Here is a 22,178-nt window from a genome sequence, read left to right as displayed (position 1 = left end):
CCTGATTCATAAGCTGCACAAACAGGCAGCGCAGCCCCAATTACAGAAATCCCCTTCCCTCTGTTTTTGAACCCTCGCCTCTCAGACAAAGACATAATAGAGCGTGACGTCCCACTAGGGGGCACTCATTGATCCTCCATGCCCAATCCTCACATGACATCATGAATTCAGATGGCAAACGCAGACAAGGAGGCAGGCAATTGGGGTGAGTGGAAGAAAGGCGGGGGGGGGGGGGGGGGGGTAGACAAAAGTATTAGTGGAGATTACATCATCCACTCCAGCACCTTGCAGCATAGCAACCACAGAGGTGAAAGCACCCCAGGGAAAAGGAGGAGGATGAGGAAGAACAATAAACTGGCATCACTGAGGTCTGCAGGTGTAGAGGACTGTGTTTGTTAATGGGACTTGTAACCCAAACAGGTGTTTGGACACTGAAAACGCACTCAACCTGCTTTCATGTGACAATTATTTTAGTGTTTGAACAAACATAGATCTTCAGTGTGCGGGGGAGGACATGCAGGTATGAATTAATGCTGCAATCTGTGCGCCCACGATGTCAAAAACAGTTGCTGGATTCACGCAACCCACGTAATAAGCACTTCTTACACACACCTGCACAGCTTCTCTGGTTTTCAATACACAAAAAAAGCTTTCAAGTGCACAGTTTACAAAAGAAAGGCAAAAGACTGAGGGAACATATGTCAGGGATAAGGGAAAGAATGGCAGCACTGACAGCTCAGAGTAAAAAATGAACAGAAGGTGGTGATAGATGACTGACAGCAGAGAGAGAAAGACAAAGCAGATAACACGTTTATCAAATGTGTTTGTCAGCGGGACCATGCTTACAGAGGCTACAAGGACAATGAGAGCATTACCGACCAGCGGAGAGCTGCAAGAGGAAGGGATGGGGGGATGGAGGAGGGAAAGAAACAAAGAGCAGAGGCAGTCGCAAAAGAAGGCAAGGGATATTGGAGTGTGGCCTAAAAGACGCAGAAAACTTTGACTAAAGACGGACAATGACATCCTGACATCTCCTGAATTGAATTTAGCTGATCACGAGATTGACATCACATGTCAAAAGTGTGACTGCACGTAGGTGTTGGAGTGTGCATGAGTGTGTGTGTGTTTGTGATTAGCGTCGATGTGTGAGTGGCTGGATGTGTAGCATACAGCACTTGGCTGAATCTACACTGTTTTGACAAAAGAAATGAGTTCTTCAGAGCTGCGAGGAGGAGAATATGGATGCTTTAAATGCTGCTGCTGAGGTTTTGCTTTCAGACACCTGCTTAAGTGTGATTAAAGAAAACGCAAAAGACAGAAAATATCTGAGGTCTGTATAAGTAGGTGTCTGTGCCTCCATCCATCAGTTCAGTCGACCACACAAGCATTCTCCTTAGCAACGGCTACCTTTTTTTGGTTTCAAATCTATAAATAATCTCTGTGCTGGATAAACTAAAAACTTGCCTGGAAGACTTCTCATTAAAGTTTCCCAAGCTTTACAGTTTAGTTGCTGCTACTTTAATACATTTTTTTACTAAGTTGAATGAGCACCTTGTTTTCTTTTCACAGCAGAAGTGTGGTGCAACATCCAACCATCGATCTTCTAATTCCCACATGTGCTCACAGGGATGCTGAAACCTATCCAGCAACTGAGGGGTGAAGGAGGGAAACACCCTGGACAGTTTGCCAGGCCATCGCAGGGCAACACAGAGACAAACTACCACTCACACGTAATCAACCAACTAAGCATGTTTTTGGACTGTGAAGGGAATTTGAAATGCTGAGAGAACACAAAGAAAGCATGCAAACTCCACACAGAAAGGATCCAGCTAGGATTTGAACCATGGTGCCGTCTCATGGTGAGGTGAAAGTGTTAACCACTACACCACCATGCAGCCTGCTGGGCAGCATGATACAAAAAATATTTTGCAAAAACAAGCTAGTATTTTTCATCCTGGATGGAGAACTACGGAGTTTCTGACTAATTACCAGATTTCTTAGTCACATGAAGCGGGTCGACCTCAGTTCAGGTTTTTGGGTGTTCCAGTCCTGTTTGAGGGTCGTAGAAAGGAGTGAATGTATCTGGGAGAGAAAGTGTGTCATGTTGTTTCCTTGAGGCTTGTGCGGCCACCTTAAAGTCCCACTCCAATCATCAGTTGATCTATTGTCAAATCATTCCTACTGGTCTTTTAATTTGATGATGCCGTTTTTAGACAAAACCTAAAAACCTGTTATTTTCGAGGACATAGTTTCTGCAGAGCAGCAGGGGTTTATTAGAAATTCACCTATGAGTTTTGGGTGGGACAGTTGGTGCAGAAAATACCCTACACTGATACCCCATCATTCCTTTGTTTACACTCTCTGCCGCTAGCCCACAGCAATTTACAACCCCAAGCTAACATTAGCAGAGATTAGGAAAAGGAAGACTTTGAAGGATCTATTTGTCTAAGTGGAAGCATCAGAATGCAGCAGAGCGGCCCGCCCATCGCTTTTGCTGCATCACAAACCCAAGCTTTTTCAACTTGTGGAATTTGTGTCTGCTCCTGATCCATCACGATTTGAATAGAAATACTAATCCTTAACGCTTTTATATATGTACTCTATTATGAGAGAAATGATAAAAGACCATGTTAAAAACAACAGAAACACAATTTTCCTTGGAGTCTTCATTGGGTCTTTAAGGATTCAACGTTAATAAAAAAGGAACGTACTGTTGTTACTTTACCATTTCCGTGTGTGGTTAGTGTACTGTGAAGTAAATATAAGGATAATGGAAGTTACATGCAGGTCTGACCTACTAGTGATGCTGTCGTTTGGTGTCCTTATGTCACACTCCAGTCATTAGTTAGGTGCTGCTCAAGCAGGTAAAATGTAAGTCCCCAGAGGACACCTGTATGTCCACACAAAATCCAATCTAATTTCTTCATTTTGTAACAGTCAAGCAGCACTCAAAAAGTGCATACTTATCACTTGAACAGCACTAAAAGGCTGCCTGAGCATTCAACAGGGTTGGAATAATCCCTATGTCGTTCCTGCGTCTCACCTACACTATATTACCAGAACTATTCACTCACCCACCCAAATAATCAAAATCAGGTGTCCCAATCACCTCGCCTGGCCACAGGTGTATACAATAAAGCACTCAGGCATGGAGACTGATTTTACAAACTTTTGTGAAAGAATGGACTGCTCTCAGGAGCTCAGTGAATTCCAGTGTGGAACTTTCATAGGATGCCACCTGTGCAACAAATCCAGTGGTGAAAGTTCCTCGCTCCTAAATATGCCACATTAAGCTGTCAGCTCTATCAGAACAAAAAGGAAAAGTTTGGGAACAACAGCTACTCATCCACAAAGTGGTAGACCACGTGAACTGATGGAGAGGGCTCAGCAGATGCAAAAGCACAAAGAGGTCGCCAACTTTCTGCTCATCACTTGATCATCATTAGTCCAAGTACAGAACACAGAGAGCTTCATGGAATGGGTTTCCGTTGGTGAGCAGCTGCATCCAAGCTACACATCACCAAGTGTAATGTAAAACGTCAGATACGGTGGTGTAAAGCTCTGCCACCACGGGACTCTAGAGCAGTGGAGACGCCTTCTCTGGAGTGATGAATCACGCTTTTCCGTCTGGCAATCTGATGGACGAGTCTGGGTTTGGAGATGGTCAGGAGAACGGTACATCTGGGACTGCATTTTGCAGAGTGTGAAATTTGGTGGAGAAGGAGTTATGGTGTGGGCTTGTTTTTCAGGACTTGGCCCCTTTGTTCCAGTGAAAGGAACTCTGAATGCTTCAGGATACCAAAACATTTTGGACAATTCCAAGATCCCAACCTTGTGGGAACAGTTTGGAGCGGGCCCTTCCTCTTCCAACATGACTGTACACCATGCAGAGCACAAAGCAAGGTCCATAAAGACATGAATGACAGAGTCTGCTGTGGATGAACTTGACTGGCCTGCACAGAGTTCTGACCTGGACCTAATAGAAAACCTTTGGGATGAATTAAGAGTGGAGACTGAGATTCAGGCCTTCTCCACCAACATCAGTGTGTGACCTCACCAAAGCGCTTTTAGAAGAATGGTCAAAAATTCCTATAAACACTCCTCAACCTTGTGGACAACCATTCCAGAAAAGTTGAAGCTGTAACAGCTGCAAAAGGTGGACCCACATCATATTGAACTCTATGGTTTAGGAATGGCATGGCAATTCTGTTCACATGTGAGTCAAGGCAGATGAGCGAATACTTCTGGTAATATAATATAGTACACACTTACTTATCCTTACGTGTTAAGTGTTTGCTGCGACCCGTCGTCTATGGCTCACCAATGGTCACAGAAGGACTGTATCCAACTCTAAGAGCAGTTGTGAACAAGACCTTTGATGCAAACATCAGATCTCACAGAAACCTGAAAAGATCTTTTTTCCTGTTAAACTGGCCACCAATAGTTTTGCCTCCCAAAGGGTCCTGACTGATGCAAAAACCCTGCTTAGTTAGTGTATAATTCCCAAAACTTTTAACATTATTTTAGACAGAAATGCAAATGCTTTGTGTAATCTAAATTCTTACAGAAGTAACTAAGCTTCATGACGCGTCTTTTCCAGAAGAAATTATCCCTGTTTCCTGGAACGCTTTCTGTTTTGACAAGTTTTATGTAACCAGCCTCAAAGTCCTAATTCTAAAGCATTTTGGAAAATGTGATCACAACAACTGGAGTGTCTAATGAATCTCCTTTTGGCCTTGATTTAAAAGTTCAACAGTTTATAATAGTGTACTGCCTGGCTGGAATGTTTAGTTATGGACACTGAGCACTTAAGCAGTTCTGAAATAACAAGAAACTCTGTAACTACTTTGTTATTTCTGGCACACAACTGACCAGCACTTCAATGGAAAGGCATGTCAGCCACAACAGTGTTGCAATGTCCAGAGCCCTCGGTAATGCCATCCAGGCAGCCGCTTGTCACCGGAGAGCTTCTTAACTTCTCCTTCACTCCCACCTCTCCACTGAGCATGTGGTGGAATTCAGTTCCTCAGAGGGCTCTCTCTGGTGGCCACAGATTTCATCCGTCTTGATCAGCAGGTAATCTACCCCGCTGGGTCTGGCCTGGGCAAGAAAAACTTACCCCCTGAGTCTACTGACAGTTTGCCTAAAAAAGCAAATAAGCACTATCTATTCTTTCAAGTTTGGTCCATATTTCCTTAAATTAACTTAAAGTCCCACTCTGAGAATCTTTAATCTATTGTCAAATCATTTCCACTGGTCTTTTAATTATGATTATGCTGTTTTTAGCCAAAATCAAAAGCCAGAGACCAGCTCAGATGAGGACAACAAAGACGTCCATGGATCCATTTGTCTGCCATTTGCCTCACAAATAAGCTCATTTTCACACGGGCTTTTTTTCATCCGTTCATGATTCACAACGATTTGAATAAAGAAATACTCAAGAATACAAATTAAAGCTTAAATGTCTTTTTACATGTCCTCCAACATCAAAAAAATGCCACAAGAATGTGTTGAAAACAGCAAAAATCCTGATTGTCATCTGAGCGGGTTTTTAATGAAAAAAATGTACATTTGGTAGAATAACCCTAGCTGAGCTTGAGTCTGCTCCTGACGTGTTCTCCAACATAACACAGAGGCCTGGCCTTTTTCAGAGTTGACCCCATGTTGTCACTGCTCTGTTAAGTGTCTTGCATCCATCAACCTCAACATGCAGCTCCATCATGCAGAAGCCATCACAAGGTCATAATTATTCCAGATATATTCTGACAGATGTTAAAAGTGTCAGCCAGTAGAGACTGATCTGTGATCTTGAAGAAGGCATGTTTTTTTTGTAGTCATCTACCTTGTCTGCACTGAGTTTCTACATTAACAGGAAGGTACTGGTGTTTACACATATTCATTTTCATAACTGGTTCCTTGTATTCCTCATGCCAGTTCTCATTCAGTTTAAGTTTTTGCCTTTGCAGTAACTATGATTTTATTATGGATCTGAAAGTTCAGGAATTCTGCTTAAAAGTACAAGTGTTTGGACAAGAAGCTGTCTAAGAGTTGACAGCCCCTTTAGGGTTCATGTACCGTTTTTTAGCACACCATGTTGTTCGTGGACATACCAGAGTCTGCTGGTGAAACTGCACCATAGTTTGTGTCTTAAAAAAAGATAAAGCAGCGCAAAAGAACACGTTATATGGTTTGGCGCAGAAATTAACTGCATCTTAAACTGTGGATTGGTTGGTGAATCCAGCATCCTCATAGTCTTGTATTTCCTTGACTGTTATTTGTTTTCAGCTTTAATGCCATTTCTTCTTTAGTTGAAAATTGTGGTTTTGACTCAAACGAGTAATAATGAATGCCTTTAATCCAGTAATGTTACTGTGGTTCTGAGGGTTTGAAAAGAAAATCTCATCAGATGGTCCAATCAAAGCCCAACAGAAGAAAGTCCGGCGTAAGGACAACAAAGCTGTGGGATTGATTGTTCACATGAACCAAAAACAACCGGTTTTATCACCTGGTGCTTAAAGCTTGTGCCATGGTCACGTGTTCACGCAGGGGTTGACCTATACGGTGCTGTGGGTTTTTAGGTTGTCCAGGTTTGAGGAGCGGTTGAACCTTAAAGGGCCCACAGTATATCATGCTTTTCTTAAGCCGCTCATAGTAAACTATATCCACATGGTAATGTGCTATGTTTTGCACACTAAAGAACAATTTTTAATGAAATATGAGTTCTTTTCGCAGTTCCTTGTACCGTATGTAAGCTTTTTAACGATCACCACTGGCTCCACTGAGAAAGTGGGTGTGTCTGTGTTAGCCTGGGGGCGGAGCTGACAGCACAGACTTTTACTGAAAGGGGCTGTTCTCATTTACCCATGTCACAATGTAAGAACCCACTTGTTTTTGTGGGTTGGGAGGAGCTGGTGCTCAGTAAGCAGGTTTTTAGAGGAATACTCAGAAATGTGTGAACAAATCAAAATACGTACCACCTTAAGAGACGTCATGAAAATGGAACGTACCATAGCCATAAAGTATTTTTAGGGATAACAGAAGTCAAACGTACTTATGACGTACGGGTGATGCTGTTATACTCTGTCCTTTACACTCGTCTTCATAGAGTCATTAGTGTGGTGTGAATACTGGTTCCCTACTGATGGCATACGTGTAAGTTCATGCCTGCAGGATGTCCACACAAACGAGACTCTAATGTCTTCATTTCTAACATCCGGGCTGTATGCGTGGAGCACACCTTCTTCTTAAACAGCACTAACATGCTCCTTGCATCTGAACAGGATTTCAAAAATGTTCGCCCTGAAGGCTCAATGAGCAGACTCCAACTTTGATATTTTGCGTGAGCCACCTACTTGCCCTAACAGATTTGACCCTTTTTCACCCCCAGACAGCCCAGATCTACCTTTAAGGGCAGTTGTGACTAAGACTTTAGTGGTTTCCAAAGTGGAAAGTTTAGTAGATCCCACCGAAACCATTCGGATTGTCAGATCTATTCGATGCAGATACAGCAAAAACCAGGGATCTCAACATTCAAACAGTTGAAAAAAGCATTTCACCAATGTTGTTACACTTTAGTGCTATTAACTTTTTTCAGGCCTTGCCATACAAGGCAATAGAGAAAATTACATAACATTAAAATTAAAAACAATCTTTTTAAGTTTAATAATAATTATACTAGGATTCATTCTGAGTTGGTAAATAACTGCTGAGGTGGATTATTTCTGAGCATTTTTGCCTGAACCTGTCAGCAGCAGCACTTAAGAATATTGATGTCTGCTGCGACCTCTCACTGTTGCCAAAAGCTCTCTGAATTGTTTTTGAAAATAATTGGGGGGAGGTCAATGGAGGGCTTTTCTTTTGCGTTTGCCTCTCTGCATTGTTTTCTCTGAGAATTCACCACATTTTGGGAGAACAGAATCTCTCCTGTATTTTCTGCAGCTTTAACCTTTTGACTCCAACTATTCTACTGACACGGGATGCTTCTCCACTGAAGCGCACTACTGCTGCACTAAGAGACTCCGGAGGAGTCTGTCGGCTTACGATGTACATGCAAATGCGTGGCTTCTGTCAGCAGAGTGAGGCTTTTTCTCTAATTCAGTGAGATCTACACAGACTGTCACTCAAATACTTCTTGGCTCTTAACTCTTTCACATGCACATTGTTCTGTTTCTTATTGTTAAAAAAAGAATCTTTTACACTTCTCAGCCAAACCTGACCTAAAATTGCTGCTGAGTTATCATCCTCACTCTGCATTCGTCTCTGAGACCATACAGACTTTTTTCCTCTATATGCTCTGACGTTTTTTTCCCGCCTCTCACCTCGAAGACCCTCTCCGATGCCGAGGGCCAGGCCGTCCTTGGTCCATTGGACTATGCCAGTGTAGTTGAACACCACGCAGGACAACACCACCCTCTCCCCCAGCACCACCGACTGGTCAGCAGGCTCCTGGGAGAACCGCACACACCACACTGCAACAGAGGAGCAAAAAAGGAATCAATCTGTGACCTGGCCGCGACCTGAACTGTTTTATTGCTCTGAATTGAGCCACAAACCTTCGTATTGAACCCTGCTTGACAATATATTAGCTCTTGAGATAATTTGTTGTGTGCATTTACTGAGTTTATGGTATTTTAATGACTTTATAGTAGATTTCTTCTGAGGCTGAATTTCTTTACAAGCTCTGTTGAGGATTATTTTTCCAAAACGAAAAATAAATTACTTTTTCTTTATTTTGTGGAATCTTTATTAAGAAATTTTACCTTGTAGATTAACTACTTTTTCCTTGGACACATGTCTCTATGTGGGTGCAGACAGAGTGTGTCTTTGTGCATTTATGTGTAAGCAACCTCTTGTGCTGCAAAAACATTATTGCCAAGCTGTGATAAGGCTTTTTCATCAGCGAGTACAAAGGATTTTGCTCACACATGCACATCCCCTGCAGCAAAATAAGCCTATTGGCAATTGCAGTAGCGCTATCCAAAGATTTAAACACTACAAGTGTAGCCTCCATTAATGCTCTCGCATAAAGAAGAGAAGCACGAGGTGAGGAGGCGAGGCTCTAACCCTGTTTTCAGCCGTTTGCATCATCAGGTAAAATTGTTTCGTATTCCAGAGAAGGTCTTGCAAGAAAGCGTCCTAATTAAGGCAGAGAGAGTCTGTGCTGCCTGAGCTGGCAAATACCCCCACAAAAACACACATACATAGTTCAGAAATGACACCAAATGCATGTATGTGTGCAAACGACACGAAGTCCCCTCCAAAAGTGCAGCTGCGTGTGGAGTCCCACACTCACAGAGCAGATGTGCACAGGTCTGTTCACTCAAACGCTTCCACAGAGTTGGTGTTTGCCTTCCTGAGGGCTACTCTGTTCCTCAATCACTGTTAAAACAATCCTATTAGCTAATTAAGGCAAAACTGGTTAATAAAGCAGCCTGTGGTTCTCAGGGACACATCTCAGTGGGATTTAATCACAAAGGTGCAAACAACAGGGAGATGAACTGATTTGTCAGGAGGATTACACTTGTCATGTTTTTTTGCATGGAAGGCTCTTTAACGGGGGCAGGAATCCTTGCACTTCACAAGAAGAGCTTTGATGTGTCTTTATCTCTTCTTCTCCAGAAGACAATCGAAATGAACATGAGTGCAGAGCTTTGTTATTCATTTGGAGTTAAGAAGAATCCACTGGAAACACTGGAAGCTATTAGATAGTTGTACCGGTCTTAAGCTGATGACACGACTTTATGAAATGTTCTCTTTAAAATTTTCTTTCAATTAGACATTTAGGGCCCCCTGGTGGGGAGGGGGGTTTGGACATCACTGTGAATGATCAGGAGGTGTCCTCTCAGTGCCCTGCCCGCCAATTTTAACCCTGTAGTACACACACCCTTTACCCCTCAAAACTATACACTCCAACACTCACACACACATACACGAACACACACATGTTCACAAACACACACACACATAACACAAGGAAGGTGGGACCTCGGACCATCTGTCCCCTACCCCATCCCGGAGCAGGGAGCCCGCCCACCATATTTTCTACGTCACAAGTATAATATTTTTCAAACAGCCTTTTTTTCGTCTGATCCTCATTCACAGCAATTTGAATAAATAAACTCAGAAATCTAATTTTGAGCTTAGTTTTCTTCATATATGTCCTCTATCATTAGAAAAATGCCACAAGAACATGTTAATAACACAATTTTCATCGGAGTGGGAATATGAGTATGCAGGAAATATTAACAGCCACCCATCAAGCTGTCAGACAGAGCTCTGGCATCTTTCAAATTTGATGTTTTTTTTTCTTCTTACATTTACAATTTATGGTGTCAGACATTTTTCAATCTCACAGCACAACTCACTTTTTTTAACGCAATGATAATCATTCAAACCTGCCTAGGAAAACCTGACTCCAAACACTTTCCTTCTAAAAAACACAAACAGCACAAAGAAAACTCCAAATACACATGTTGTTTTTGTCATTTTTCTTCAGAGTGTCGAATGGTTTGAATTAATTGACATCAAATAAAACAACAGTGATGCACAAACAATGAAACAAGGCAACAACTTGACCCAAAGGACACAAAACCTCATAAATAAATATGCAACACACCCTAAAAATGAATGCTGTATTGTGAAGAGGCTTACTAAAGTCTCATGGTTATTGCCCGCTTCACCGTAGCCGTAGTTCAGCAAAAGTTCATGTTCAAGATGTTAAAAGAGAGACTTAAATGATTTACATAAAACAGATAAAAGGGAAAAACAGGAACATGATGGACTTTTAAATGATCAACACAAATACACGATTATAATCCAAAAAGCTTTTTTGAACCACAAAAAAGCCATTTTGTTTCTAAATCTAAGAACCGGATTTAGCGTTTTTATAACATTACTTTATTTGCTGCGTCTGGCTTGTGATTACCGATTTGAAAATCCAATGAGTCGTATTTAAAGTAAGAAATTTAGGCTTACAAAGATGCAAAAAAAAACTTTAAAATCTGACTGAGAAGAAATAAAGTTGCTGTAAGTAGAGTGTGCTTGGTTGACATGTTGTGGTTTTGTACAGAGGGAGGACTAGAGAAGGAAAACTCTCTTTGAGCTTCTGCTGTTTTTAAAAAGAATGATCAGAGGAACAATTTTAAACGGCAGGAAGACAACAGCTGCTATGAAGGAGTAAAGAAAAGATAAAACACAGAGGCATGAAATCCACTGCCTGCTTCTGCTGTCAGAAATCTGAGGCTCCAGTCAGACTCAGAGGAGGAAATGTACAGAAGATGCAAACATTTAGTCAGATCAGCCTGCTGACCCTCATCTACTGCTATTGCTTTGGGAGTGTGAGGTCTGAATTTCTGTGAAACAATTCAAATGGATGCTTTTCATGAACCACCAAACCACAACAAAAATAACTTGGTTAAAGTTGAACGAGCATGACCAGTGACTGCTCTTTTCCCTGACGCCTTTGGCAAACGTCATGGGTCAAACCAGAGGGGAGATCAAAAAAGGAAACAGAAAATATTCCTGCATTTGCAGAATTGGACTTATGATACAACAGTTTTAAAGTTATGAAAGCCAATATACTGCATTTGCATTGCTCTTTCCATAAAGTATGATCCAGTGAAAAGCTATTAATCAAATATTTTTTAGTGAATTTCAGTGTATCTAGGTCTACAAAAAACAGGATTTTAATTTAGATTCACAATTTAGACACAGAACTACACTTTTACATTTAAATTTGGAATTTAGATGCAATATTAAAGATTATATTCATCCACCATTTTATTTTGCACTTAAGGTTAATTAAAGATTTATTTTTAACTTAAGATTTATTTTTATTTTTTATTTAGACTTAACAATACATTTTAAATTTTTACAGTAGGACATTTAACATTTATGTTTAATGTATATTTAGCATTTAAATGAGCATGATTCTAACTGACATAGACAAAACCTTTGTAGTGAGTTTGACTTAAATTGGATACAAATGGCAGACAAGTTGGTTTAATCAGAAAACAACTGCAAGCAAAATTTAAAGAGCTGTACTTTTACATTAAGAACCATAAAAAAGTTGTTATTCGCTAGATTTGTGGTAAAACCGTGTTCTGAAGGCCTCAGACTCCATGTTACATTTACACACATGGACAGGATCGTCTGGCCTTTTCTGTCCATGTAAGAAAGGACTTTGACAGAATCTCAAAAAATTGACAAATATTTTGTCTTTTTACCATTATTCAGTTTTTTGTTTGTTTCATTTCACACTGATATATCTTTGTATAGATTTACATTTCAGTTGCTTGTCTTGTTTTTGTATAATTTTTGCTTTGACTGCTTAAAATAAATAAATTGTCAAATCCAAACCTGCTTAAGTACATGTAGTTCTTCTAGTTTGTTTATTTTTCATTGGTTTTTGTCCTTTTTGGGTTCTCCTTTAAACTTTTGTAACTATTTTTAAGTTGTACTTTTAAACTATTTAATACCAATAATATCTTTGCAGAAAGAACACACTTTGATTTGCACAGTTGTGAAATGTTTAATCCAGCAGACCTTTGTTAACAACTCTTTGTAAAAATCCCTGATTACCACTTACACAAACTTCAAACTTCATTGATTTGTATAGCGCCTTTTATTTTGGTTAAAAACTCAAAGCGCTCAACATAAAAGCAGGTAAAATAGTCATAAAATATTCAAATGATTTAAAACAGCGATGAACTGCTGTCATATTTTTGGTTCCATTTACAATCTGAGATTTTTACCAATAAATCTTTGTATAGACTTTCTGGACTTACATATTTTAGGGAAAAGATTTCATAACAATGAGAATTATATACAGGCGTAGTTAAATAGATAACTAAATAAACGGCCATATCCTCTTGAATTGATGCGGTTTGCTCGAGAAAGCACCGGACCTCCTTTCAGTTCTGCTGAACTCAAATGTCTGTGTTAAAGTAGACACTTGTTTACTTCCAGGTCATGTCAGACAGAGCCGGTCCTTCCTTTTCCAAAAGGCGTTTTTCAGACTTTAAATGTAGATGCAGGCTGTTGAAACATTTTAATCCCAGTTTTTCTGGGTCTGTTTGGACTTACATGCTAAAACTGCACAATCATTGCACACAGAGCCAGATGGGACTCCCTCGCTCGAACTGCAATAATTGCAAGTAAACATTTCCACAAAGTGTTAATCACCACTTCAGATCAGCTTTAAAAGAAATGTGTTTTTTTTACAGAACAAGTTCGATTACAAGATTCTTTCCTTGTTTTTATTTTATTTTATAAGAAACACATACAAATTGTTTAGCTGCTTGTAGCAGCTCTGCTGTTTGCAGATACAAATCCTCGTATTTGCATCAAAAACACGAGCTAACTAAATATTATATGGTTGCTCCGTAAAATCAGCGTGTAGTGATAAAAACATGGGGACTTTTAATGGATGCTTTAACATTTTAAGGCCCTGTCACACAGCCACAACCATATAAACCATATACCATATACACAGAAAAAACATGGAAAAAGTGAGAAAAAGTTGTCTTTGCGTGACATTTTCACAGATGTATCATAAATGACGTGTGTATAAATCACGCGAAGAACACGTAAACCCGCGCTTCATTGAATTTCTTCACTTCGACATTCAGAGCACTGAGCAGAAATCACAGCGCGTCAGCACCATGGTCAGCTCCCACAAACTTGCTTTGTTTTATTTAAACAGTGGGATTCCTCTGATCCGCACCAGTTCTAAGTCAGCTGCTAGGCGCGAGCCGAGGCAGCCCGCCGGGGGTCCCCACCACTGGTGGGAGCCGTGGCTGAGGAGATCCGTGAGAAGGGCCCAGGGCTCATACCAGACTCATATCCACGCCGGCGACCTCAACCCCTCCGGGTGGTGCCAGACACCGCCCCGCGAGAGAACTGACCACCTGTCTGGTCCATCTGAGAGACCCCCACTCGCTATAGACTGCTGGAGAGGTGAAAGATCTGCCAATTTACGCCAATTGTGTATGATTATTCCACTGTTTTTGTGCAATTTATTAGTTATTCTAACATTTTTACGTGACTATGTGCGCTGTACATGCAATATAAAAAGTATACATCGGTGGTACATGCGTGTAAAACATAACATAACAAAAAGACACATGTGGAACGGTCATGGAAAGCCACACATTTGCATTTGCATTTGCAGCAAAAAATCATGCGCAATTGCATAAGATTTACACAATAATTGCATATAAACCATGTAAAATATGCATACATTTAGTAATTCTCAACAGACCAAAAATCCTGAACAGCTCAAAACTGAATTCACGTAAAGACCCATCGGCCGTAACCCTTGAAAGACATCTGCACACATCGACGAATGGCAAAGGCAAGAAAGACTTGACTATGTATATCAAGCATGTTTCATGAAAGACTGAAATGTCATCCTTGAACAATGCACAGGATGTATAGTGGATGTGTGACACGGCCGTTTGCTCTGTTATTTATCGTGCTGAACCTGAAAAAAGTGTCTTTATTTATAAAAAATGTTTCCCAACAATCTTTTACAACTGCTCTAAACTTTTGCTTCTGCACATCACATATCTTTCTACATTTTAAATTATATCCACACTGGAATACAAAATATATTAGCCCTGAAAATATTCTCTCCATCTTTGTCTTTTATCTGAAGAAGTCAAACAGAATCGCTGAGACAAATAATGACTCCTGAAGCTGCTCCTGCTCCCCTTAGAGAGAAAGAAGACGGAGCTACTGGGAAGTGATATCCTGCTGACATGAGTGATTTACATGTGGGTCATGTTATGCATGATTTATGCAAAATTAACAGCTATTACAGAACAAGCAGAGCCTCTCCTCTTCATGTCTAACGTCTGAGAACAACACACTTTCTCCTGGGACTTTGCTGTTTGTGTGAGAGGGATGAATTGACAGACAGGGAAACAAAGATAAGACAGGAAATGTTTCTGTTGTGATTTCACGCATTTATGTTTATAATGAGAGTGTGCACGTATCCATGTGTTTTTTTTAATTTTATTTGTGTGTGGGTGTGGCCATCAGTCTGCAGCGTGACACAAACCACAACTGCAGAGAAAGGAGATGTAATCAACCGTACAGGATACGCATCTTCCTTGCACAATTGCACACTCACGGAAAGACACGCACAAGTTTATGTACAGGTCCCAATGAAGACAGCCTGTTAACACCGTGGGTTTCCGGACAAATAACCAATCAATGGCCACCGCAGCTGAATGAATGAAGCTCACCATCAAGTTTGAGAAAATCACTGCAGAGTTTTTTCTGACTTTTGGGTCAGCAGCAGGAACAGATCAGTGTTTGGAATATTCAGAGATTCTATCACCATTTTACCTTTTGATAGTCCTCAATTTACATGGATAAATTAAAAATGATGGATGGGGAGAAATTATTGCTTACGATCATTCATCAGAATGCACCGATAAGGTGTGGGATGTGGTTGTTTATGCCTCGGTCACATGCACCTTTACAGGGGGTTGACAGGTACAGGTGCTGCTGGTTTTTGGGGTGCACCGACCCGTGAGGGGTTGTCGATGGGAGTGGCTGCATCTTGAGGGGAGCCCAGCTGTGTCTTGTCGTTCCCTTGTGGCTCGTTCGGCCACCTTAAGGTGGAATGTACCATTGCACCTACACTACGCAGCACTCTAGTCAATAGTAAGGTGCTGTGTTCTGGCTGTTTACTGACCGCGCGCAAATGCTGCACACAAAGGGTGTTCCTATGATTCGTAAGCGCCTGGAGGACATCCACAGAAACTAATTTCCTCATTTCCAACAGTAAGAAGGAACTCTCACTTTTGTTTTAGTGATTGGTGTGGCCTGTCGCTCACAGCATGCCCACGGATAAATTTGCTTTTTTTTTGCACTGCGGGCTCATCAGGTGGATTTCAAATTTTTGTGCGGGTCACCTGCGTGCCCCTTACAGATTTGCCCATTTTTCCACCAGCAGACAGCATGGATCTACCCATAAGGGCAGTTGTGACTAAAGTACTCTAGATGAGCTGCCAAGCCCAAACTAGGTGGAATTCATGAAAAATAACAAGTAAAACAAGCGGGGGAATGGATGCCAATGTAAAGTCATTTACATGTATGGCCCAGACTTCTACAGTACATCAGTTCTTGCAGCTTTTCTACATTAGTGCAGGTTAGAATGGTCATATTAAATAGTCTTGCAGGAACTACAGGAAGACGCTGTTCTCTTGTTGATTCAAATCCCATTAATAAGTGATTTTTCTTCACGCTTTCATGTTTCTCTTTCATATTTTTTCATTTATAACAGTTATCAATCCAGTCTCTTTTCTGAACCTTGTCTTCTAATTTTTGTCTTTTTTTCCAAACTCCGTTTTTTTTCTTGGTATCCCATCTCAGTCCATCTGATGAGGATTGTTTTCTCTTCTGACATATCTCTCTGCTGAGCAGCTTCCTCTCTGTTCCTCTGTTTCCTCTTCACATCATGGAGACTTCGGAGCCTCTCTGCCATTGTTGCTCTGTGTTCGTTTTTTCCATCAAAATGTTTTCCTTCTTTCTAACTGCTGCAGCTTCATTCAGCCTCTTCCTTTATTCCCTCTCTATCTTCACCTTTACATCCCTGCACTGCTACCCTGAGGGTGGATCTTCTCCTCCTCACATCCTCTTATTGCATAATGATCCAGTGGTACAATAAAAGCCTGGGTGTCCAAACATGTTATCTTTTCCACATTTAATAAGTTTTGCTCATGATGGTTTCATCTTTTTCTTTTTTAGATGGAGCTTTGTTAAATGCAAGCATGAAAAAATGGCAGATACATTGAAACATGAAGAAAGTTTGCTTCCTAATGAGGAAAAATGTGATTTTACTCCGACAAATGGAAATGATAACCCCAGTCTTAAAGCGTAATGCTTTTTTGCTTCTTTCTTTGTCTTCCCCTGTTAGTTAACGTGACTTTGACAGTGTGAGGTGCGCGCTCTGTCACGCTGACAGAACAAAGGGAAATCGGGGAAGTGCAGCTGTCAGAGATCTGTCTCCAATTTTCTGACACAATGAAGGTACTGCTCGCTCAGATCAAGCCCACACCCCCCTGTTGCTCATGTCGGAATTCAACTTATCATGTAAAGAAAGGAAGTCTTTGCTAGCTTGGAAGGTTAATGATGCTTTAACTGCTTGGACTTCAAAGTGGAACGCCTTGTATTCTCATTAGTCAAGGTCACAGTTCTTAGTGAGGAATGCAGCCAACTTCCTCACAGCAGAGCTCCACTATGTCTGCCAGAGGCCAAATACAGTTTTGTGCAGACAGTCCGGGGTGGAAATGAACAGTCACTTTGTGAGGTTTGTAACCCTAAACTGCAGACCTCCAGACCCCAAAGCATTCATCCCCTCAGTCTCCACCCCAAATGCAGCAACTCTGACCCTCTGTCTGTATTCATGTTCCAATTCTGCCTCTGGGCTGCAGCTCGCTCCCATTTCAACCACTCTCAGGCAGAGGAGGGCACGCCGCATCAATGTGTGCACACGAGGGCATTGTCCGTGTTTACACGCCTGCCTGCGTGCACATTCGCCGTTGTTGTGTCGTGTACGCCTGTGAATATATTTGCCATTTCTGAAAGGCAGCAAAGGGCAAAGTCTAGATGGCAGAGTACAAAAGAGAAGGTGTTTTTCTGCAAAAGGAGAGACACAAAATCTGAATTATGAAAATGAGAAATCGCAGTTTGATGGGTACTTGATCATCTTTTCCTTATTTTTCCTTCTCCCTGTCCTGCTCTCATTATTTAAAAAGTTTGGTTCAAAGAGTAACTTCATACAGGGAGAGTCTGTTCTCAACAACACAGATTTTGCTGTGTAGCATTAATGTTTTATTTCTTCTGTTGGTTGGGGAGAAGAATCCGTATTTTGTCTGTAAAATATGTTGTTTGATGGATTTGAAAGCAGCAGAAAAGCTTGAGCACTTAGGAAACCTAATAGAGATACAACAAAGCGTAAAGAAAGTGTGATTGGTTGACCCCTTATGGGTATTAACTTAGCCTTCAGAAACAAAAGCAGAAGAGCTTTTTTGTGGAAATCAAATTGAGAAGGACATAAAGGCAGAATTATTGATTTACCAACTTTTTAATCATATTTTCATTGCAGCTTAGTTGATTATGGAGCTGTCAGATTGCTTTGTTTGAAACAATACAAGAAATGCAACTAAATTAGGATTGGAAAGACAAGTTAAAAAAAAAAGTATTTCCCTTTTCAAAGAAAAAATATAACCATTAGCCCAACATGTCTAGATGGTCCTTAGCCCGCTGGGTCGGCCAAAAAAAACGAATGTGCACCTTTTCAGCTTTTGTCTACATCGGTTTTTTAGTCAGGACCATAAATATTTGGACAGAGACACATTCTTTCTAATTTAGTTTCTGTACGTTTCCACAGTGAATCTTAAATAAAACAACTCAGATGCCATTGAAGTGCAGACTTTCAGCTTTTATTCTATGGGTTGAACAAAAAGATTACATAAAAATGTGAAAACTAAAGCATTTTTTAAACACAATCCCTTCAATTCATGGGCTCATAAGTAATATTGCATTGGCAGGTGTGGACAATTCACTTGTTATGTCATTATGAGTGAAGCAGATAAAAGGCCTGGAGTTGATTAGAGGACTCGTGCTGCATTTAGAAGATTAAGCTGTGAACAGACAACATGCGGTCAAAGGAGCTCTCCATGCAGGTGAAAGGAGCCATCATTAAGCTGAGAAAACAGAAAAAAACCATGCAAGAAACTGCTACAGTATTAGGAGTGGCATAATCAACAGTGTGGTACATCCTGAGAAAGAAAGAAAGCACTGGTGAACTCAGCAACGCAAAAAGACCTGGACGTCCACGGAAGACAACAGTGGTGGATGATGGCAGAATCATTTCAATGGTGAAGAGGAACCCGTTCACAACAGCCAACACAAGTGAACAACACTCTCCAGGAGGTAGGCGTATCAATATCCAAGTCTACCAGAAAAAGAAGAATGCATGAAAGTAGATCCAGAGGGAACACTGCAAGATGCAAGCCACTCATGAGCCTCAAGAATAGGAAGTCTAGATTGGACTTTGCTAAAAAGCATCTAAAAAAGCCAACACAGTTCTGGAAAAACATTCTATGGACAGATGAAACCAAAAGCAACCTCTACCAGAATGATGGCAAGAGAAAAGTATGGAGAAGGCGTGGAGAAGCTCCTGATCCAAAGCACACTACATCATCAGTAAAACACGGTGGAGGCAGTGTAATGGTCTGGGCGTGCATGGCTGCTAGTGGCACTGGGACACTACTGTTTATTGTTGACGTGACACAGGACAGAAGCAGCCCGATGAATTCTGAGGTGTTCAGAGACAGACTGTCTGTGCAGATCCAGGTGAATGCAGCCAAACTGATTCATAATCCAGATGGACAACGACCCAAAACATACAGCCAAAGCAACTCAGGAGTTTATTAAAGCAAAGAAGTGGAATATTCTTGAATGGCCAAGTCAGTAACCTGATCTTAACCCAATTGAGCAGAATTTCACTTGTTGAAGACTAAACTTCAGACAGAAAGGCCCACAAACAAACAGCAACTGAAAGCCGCTGCACTAAAGGCCTGGCAGAGCATTCAGAAGGAGAAAACCCAGCATCTGCTGATGTCCATGAGTTCAAGACTTCAGGCTGTCATTGCCAACAAAGGCTTTTCAACCAAATATTAGTAATGACCATTTTATTTTCAGTTATTTCATTTGTCCAATTACTTACGAGCCCATGAAATGAAGGGATTGTGTTTAAAAATGCTTTAGTTTTTCACATTTTTCTGCAATCTTTTTGTTCAACCCATTTATAAAAGCTGGAAGTCTGCACTTCAATGGCATCTGAGTTGTTTTATTTAAAATTCACTGTGGTAATGTACAGAAACTAAATTACTGGTAGAAAGTGTCTCTGTCCAATTATTATGGTCCTGACTGTGTGTGGAATATGGAGGTGTCAATAATATTCTACTTTTGCCTTTTAATTCCACAAAAAACAGAATTTATGATCAATTTCTCCAACTGTCACTGAGTTGTGATAGTACACAAAATATTTTTGGTCTCCACCTGCATTTTTGCTTTCTTTGTTTTTTATAATATATTCCAATATGTGATACAATAAAACAGTGACTATTTTTATCTAACATATTCTGAAAAGATAAAGCTTTGCATACATAAAGAAATTTAAGATTGAAACTGCTTTTCCTAGGGTATTTTTTATTTCAACTGTTGTGAATCAGGATTAGACAAAAAATGCTGTTTGAGACAGAGCATATTTCTTAAACAGCTGTTATCAGCAGTTCACAAGCTCCCTGCTCTGCTCTGCTCCATTCTGATGCATTTACCTGCAGACAAACAGATTCATGAACATCTTTGTTTTCCTCGTCTGAGCTGGAATCTGGATCAAAATTGCGTGACTGGACAGCTCTGTTTTCCTCACTTTTTGTTGCACCGCTTTGGGATGTAAGCTAGCAGGAGAGAGTGTTAACAGTTGGGTGATGGAAAGTGGGGGGCGGGATTATTCTGCCCCAATAGTCCCGCCTACAACTCAGAGGTGAATTTTCTAATGAACTCCTGCTGCTCTGCAGAAACTACATCCAGGAGAAACGACACCGGTTTCTTATTTTTTTTTAGCTAAAAACTGCCTCATCATGATTAAATGATAATAATTAAAAGACCCCTGGAAACACCTTCACAATAAGATGATCAGGTTGGGACTTCAAGCTGTCATCATGAGATAGCTTTGTGATCCAAAGCTGTGGAAAGGTTTCTTCTCTGACATCTGCATATAAGTGAGAATCCTTGTGAGAACAGGACACTGTAGGAGCATGGGGTCTCACTAACTTTGCCTCAGGTTAGAATTGCACCATCGCTAATGCATATAAACAACCAGCTGTAACCATGGTAGCACTGGACCATCTTTTAAGCCGGTTATATATAAATGCAGTAGAACAGTTTGAGGTCTGTGCATCTGCTGGGGGAAGACACAAACACTGCTGGGGGATGGCACAGCATGAAGGATTCTAGAGAGGTGTTTTGACTTGACAGATTGTCAGCGTCTAACAGTAAAGACTGAGAGTTGGGCTAATAAACTTTTCATCCTGTTGTACTTTTTTGTTTTTTTAGAAACGTGTTGCATTGCAAAGTCACAAGTCTATTTCATCAAGGTTCAAACCAACCAATCTGTTTGCGTCTGATTGGCCAGAGCAGGTGCTGCACCAATCCCATGGTTGAAAGTTGGCTGAAAAATGTAATCGTATGACAATCAAAAGCATGCAGCATTTATGTCTCCAAAGCCCAAAGCATTTAACCGAAGGAGATGCGCATGAGAGCAGACAGAGCGAGAGTGAATGAGACTGACACAGAGGGAGATGCACCAAGACCAGAAACTTGTCATTGTGTTTCCTGGTTTTGCGTTTGTTGTAAACAGAAGCTCTGTAATTTCCCAGTGTCCCTTCACCGCTCGGCGCCACTTCTCCTTCTCCGCTCAAACACTTCCAGCCACTCAGAGGAGCTGTGTGACGCCGAGCACAGAGGAGATGCTGAAAACAAGGCTCCTGTTGGAAATTTCTGACACAATAAAACTCCAACAGGGGACTGAGAAAACCATCTCTCTGTGCATCCTCTCAATCCCAGCATGAAGAACCTAAAGAGGTTGTTCTTTTTGCTGCCCAAAACAAACAACTTATTTATTTACATAAAAATCCATTCCAGGATCATCCCTTGCTGCTTAAATTTAAGGAGCACATGGGATCCTGATGCCACCACCATCTGCCTCTTAATCAGCTCTGTTACTAAGACTTGTGCTGCATTCGTTTTGCCAAAGCGTGCTGAAAGAAACTGAGCTTATGACTGATCTCCAGCAATGCTGAGTGGTTTCAGAGTGCAGCCCATAGTCTTGACTTTCAAACTCTACTGTAATGCAAAGTGATAATGTAACTTGAAACAAAATTAACGTTTAAACAAAAAAATGTTGTTTTTTGTTTAATTTGCCAATCACCAGTTTATGGCATGAACCACTGAAAGGTCTTCAAAGAAAGCAAACACGTTAAAAAGTAAAGTGAGTGCTGCATGGCTCGGGTTGCTAAAATGATGTTACAATCTATTTAGTAAATGATCTATACTAATATAATGCTTTTCTAACAAAGTGCTTTACAGTCACAGGC

At 40.8% G+C, this 22,178-nt stretch overlaps 1 protein-coding gene across 2 annotated transcripts in view; it reads right to left on the bottom strand.

The window, feature by feature from the left end:
- kirrel1b (kirre like nephrin family adhesion molecule 1b) overlaps positions 1 to 22,178 on the bottom strand; it is a 104,830-nt gene that overhangs the window by 34,284 nt on the left and 48,368 nt on the right. For both annotated transcript variants that reach the window (XM_011486004.4, XM_011486003.4), the window contains exon 2: positions 8,319 to 8,468. In XM_011486004.4, the coding sequence (XP_011484306.1) occupies positions 8,319 to 8,468 (150 nt within the window). The remainder of the gene's footprint in view (positions 1 to 8,318; positions 8,469 to 22,178) is intronic.

This window comes from Oryzias latipes, chromosome 17, assembly GCF_053564925.1.
Source record: "Oryzias latipes strain Hd-rR chromosome 17, Olatipes_Hd-rR_3.1".
Classification (NCBI taxonomy): Eukaryota; Metazoa; Chordata; class Actinopteri; order Beloniformes; family Adrianichthyidae; genus Oryzias; species Oryzias latipes.
The sequence above is the reverse complement of the archived record's forward strand: the minus strand, read 5'-3'. Positions and strand labels throughout refer to the sequence as shown.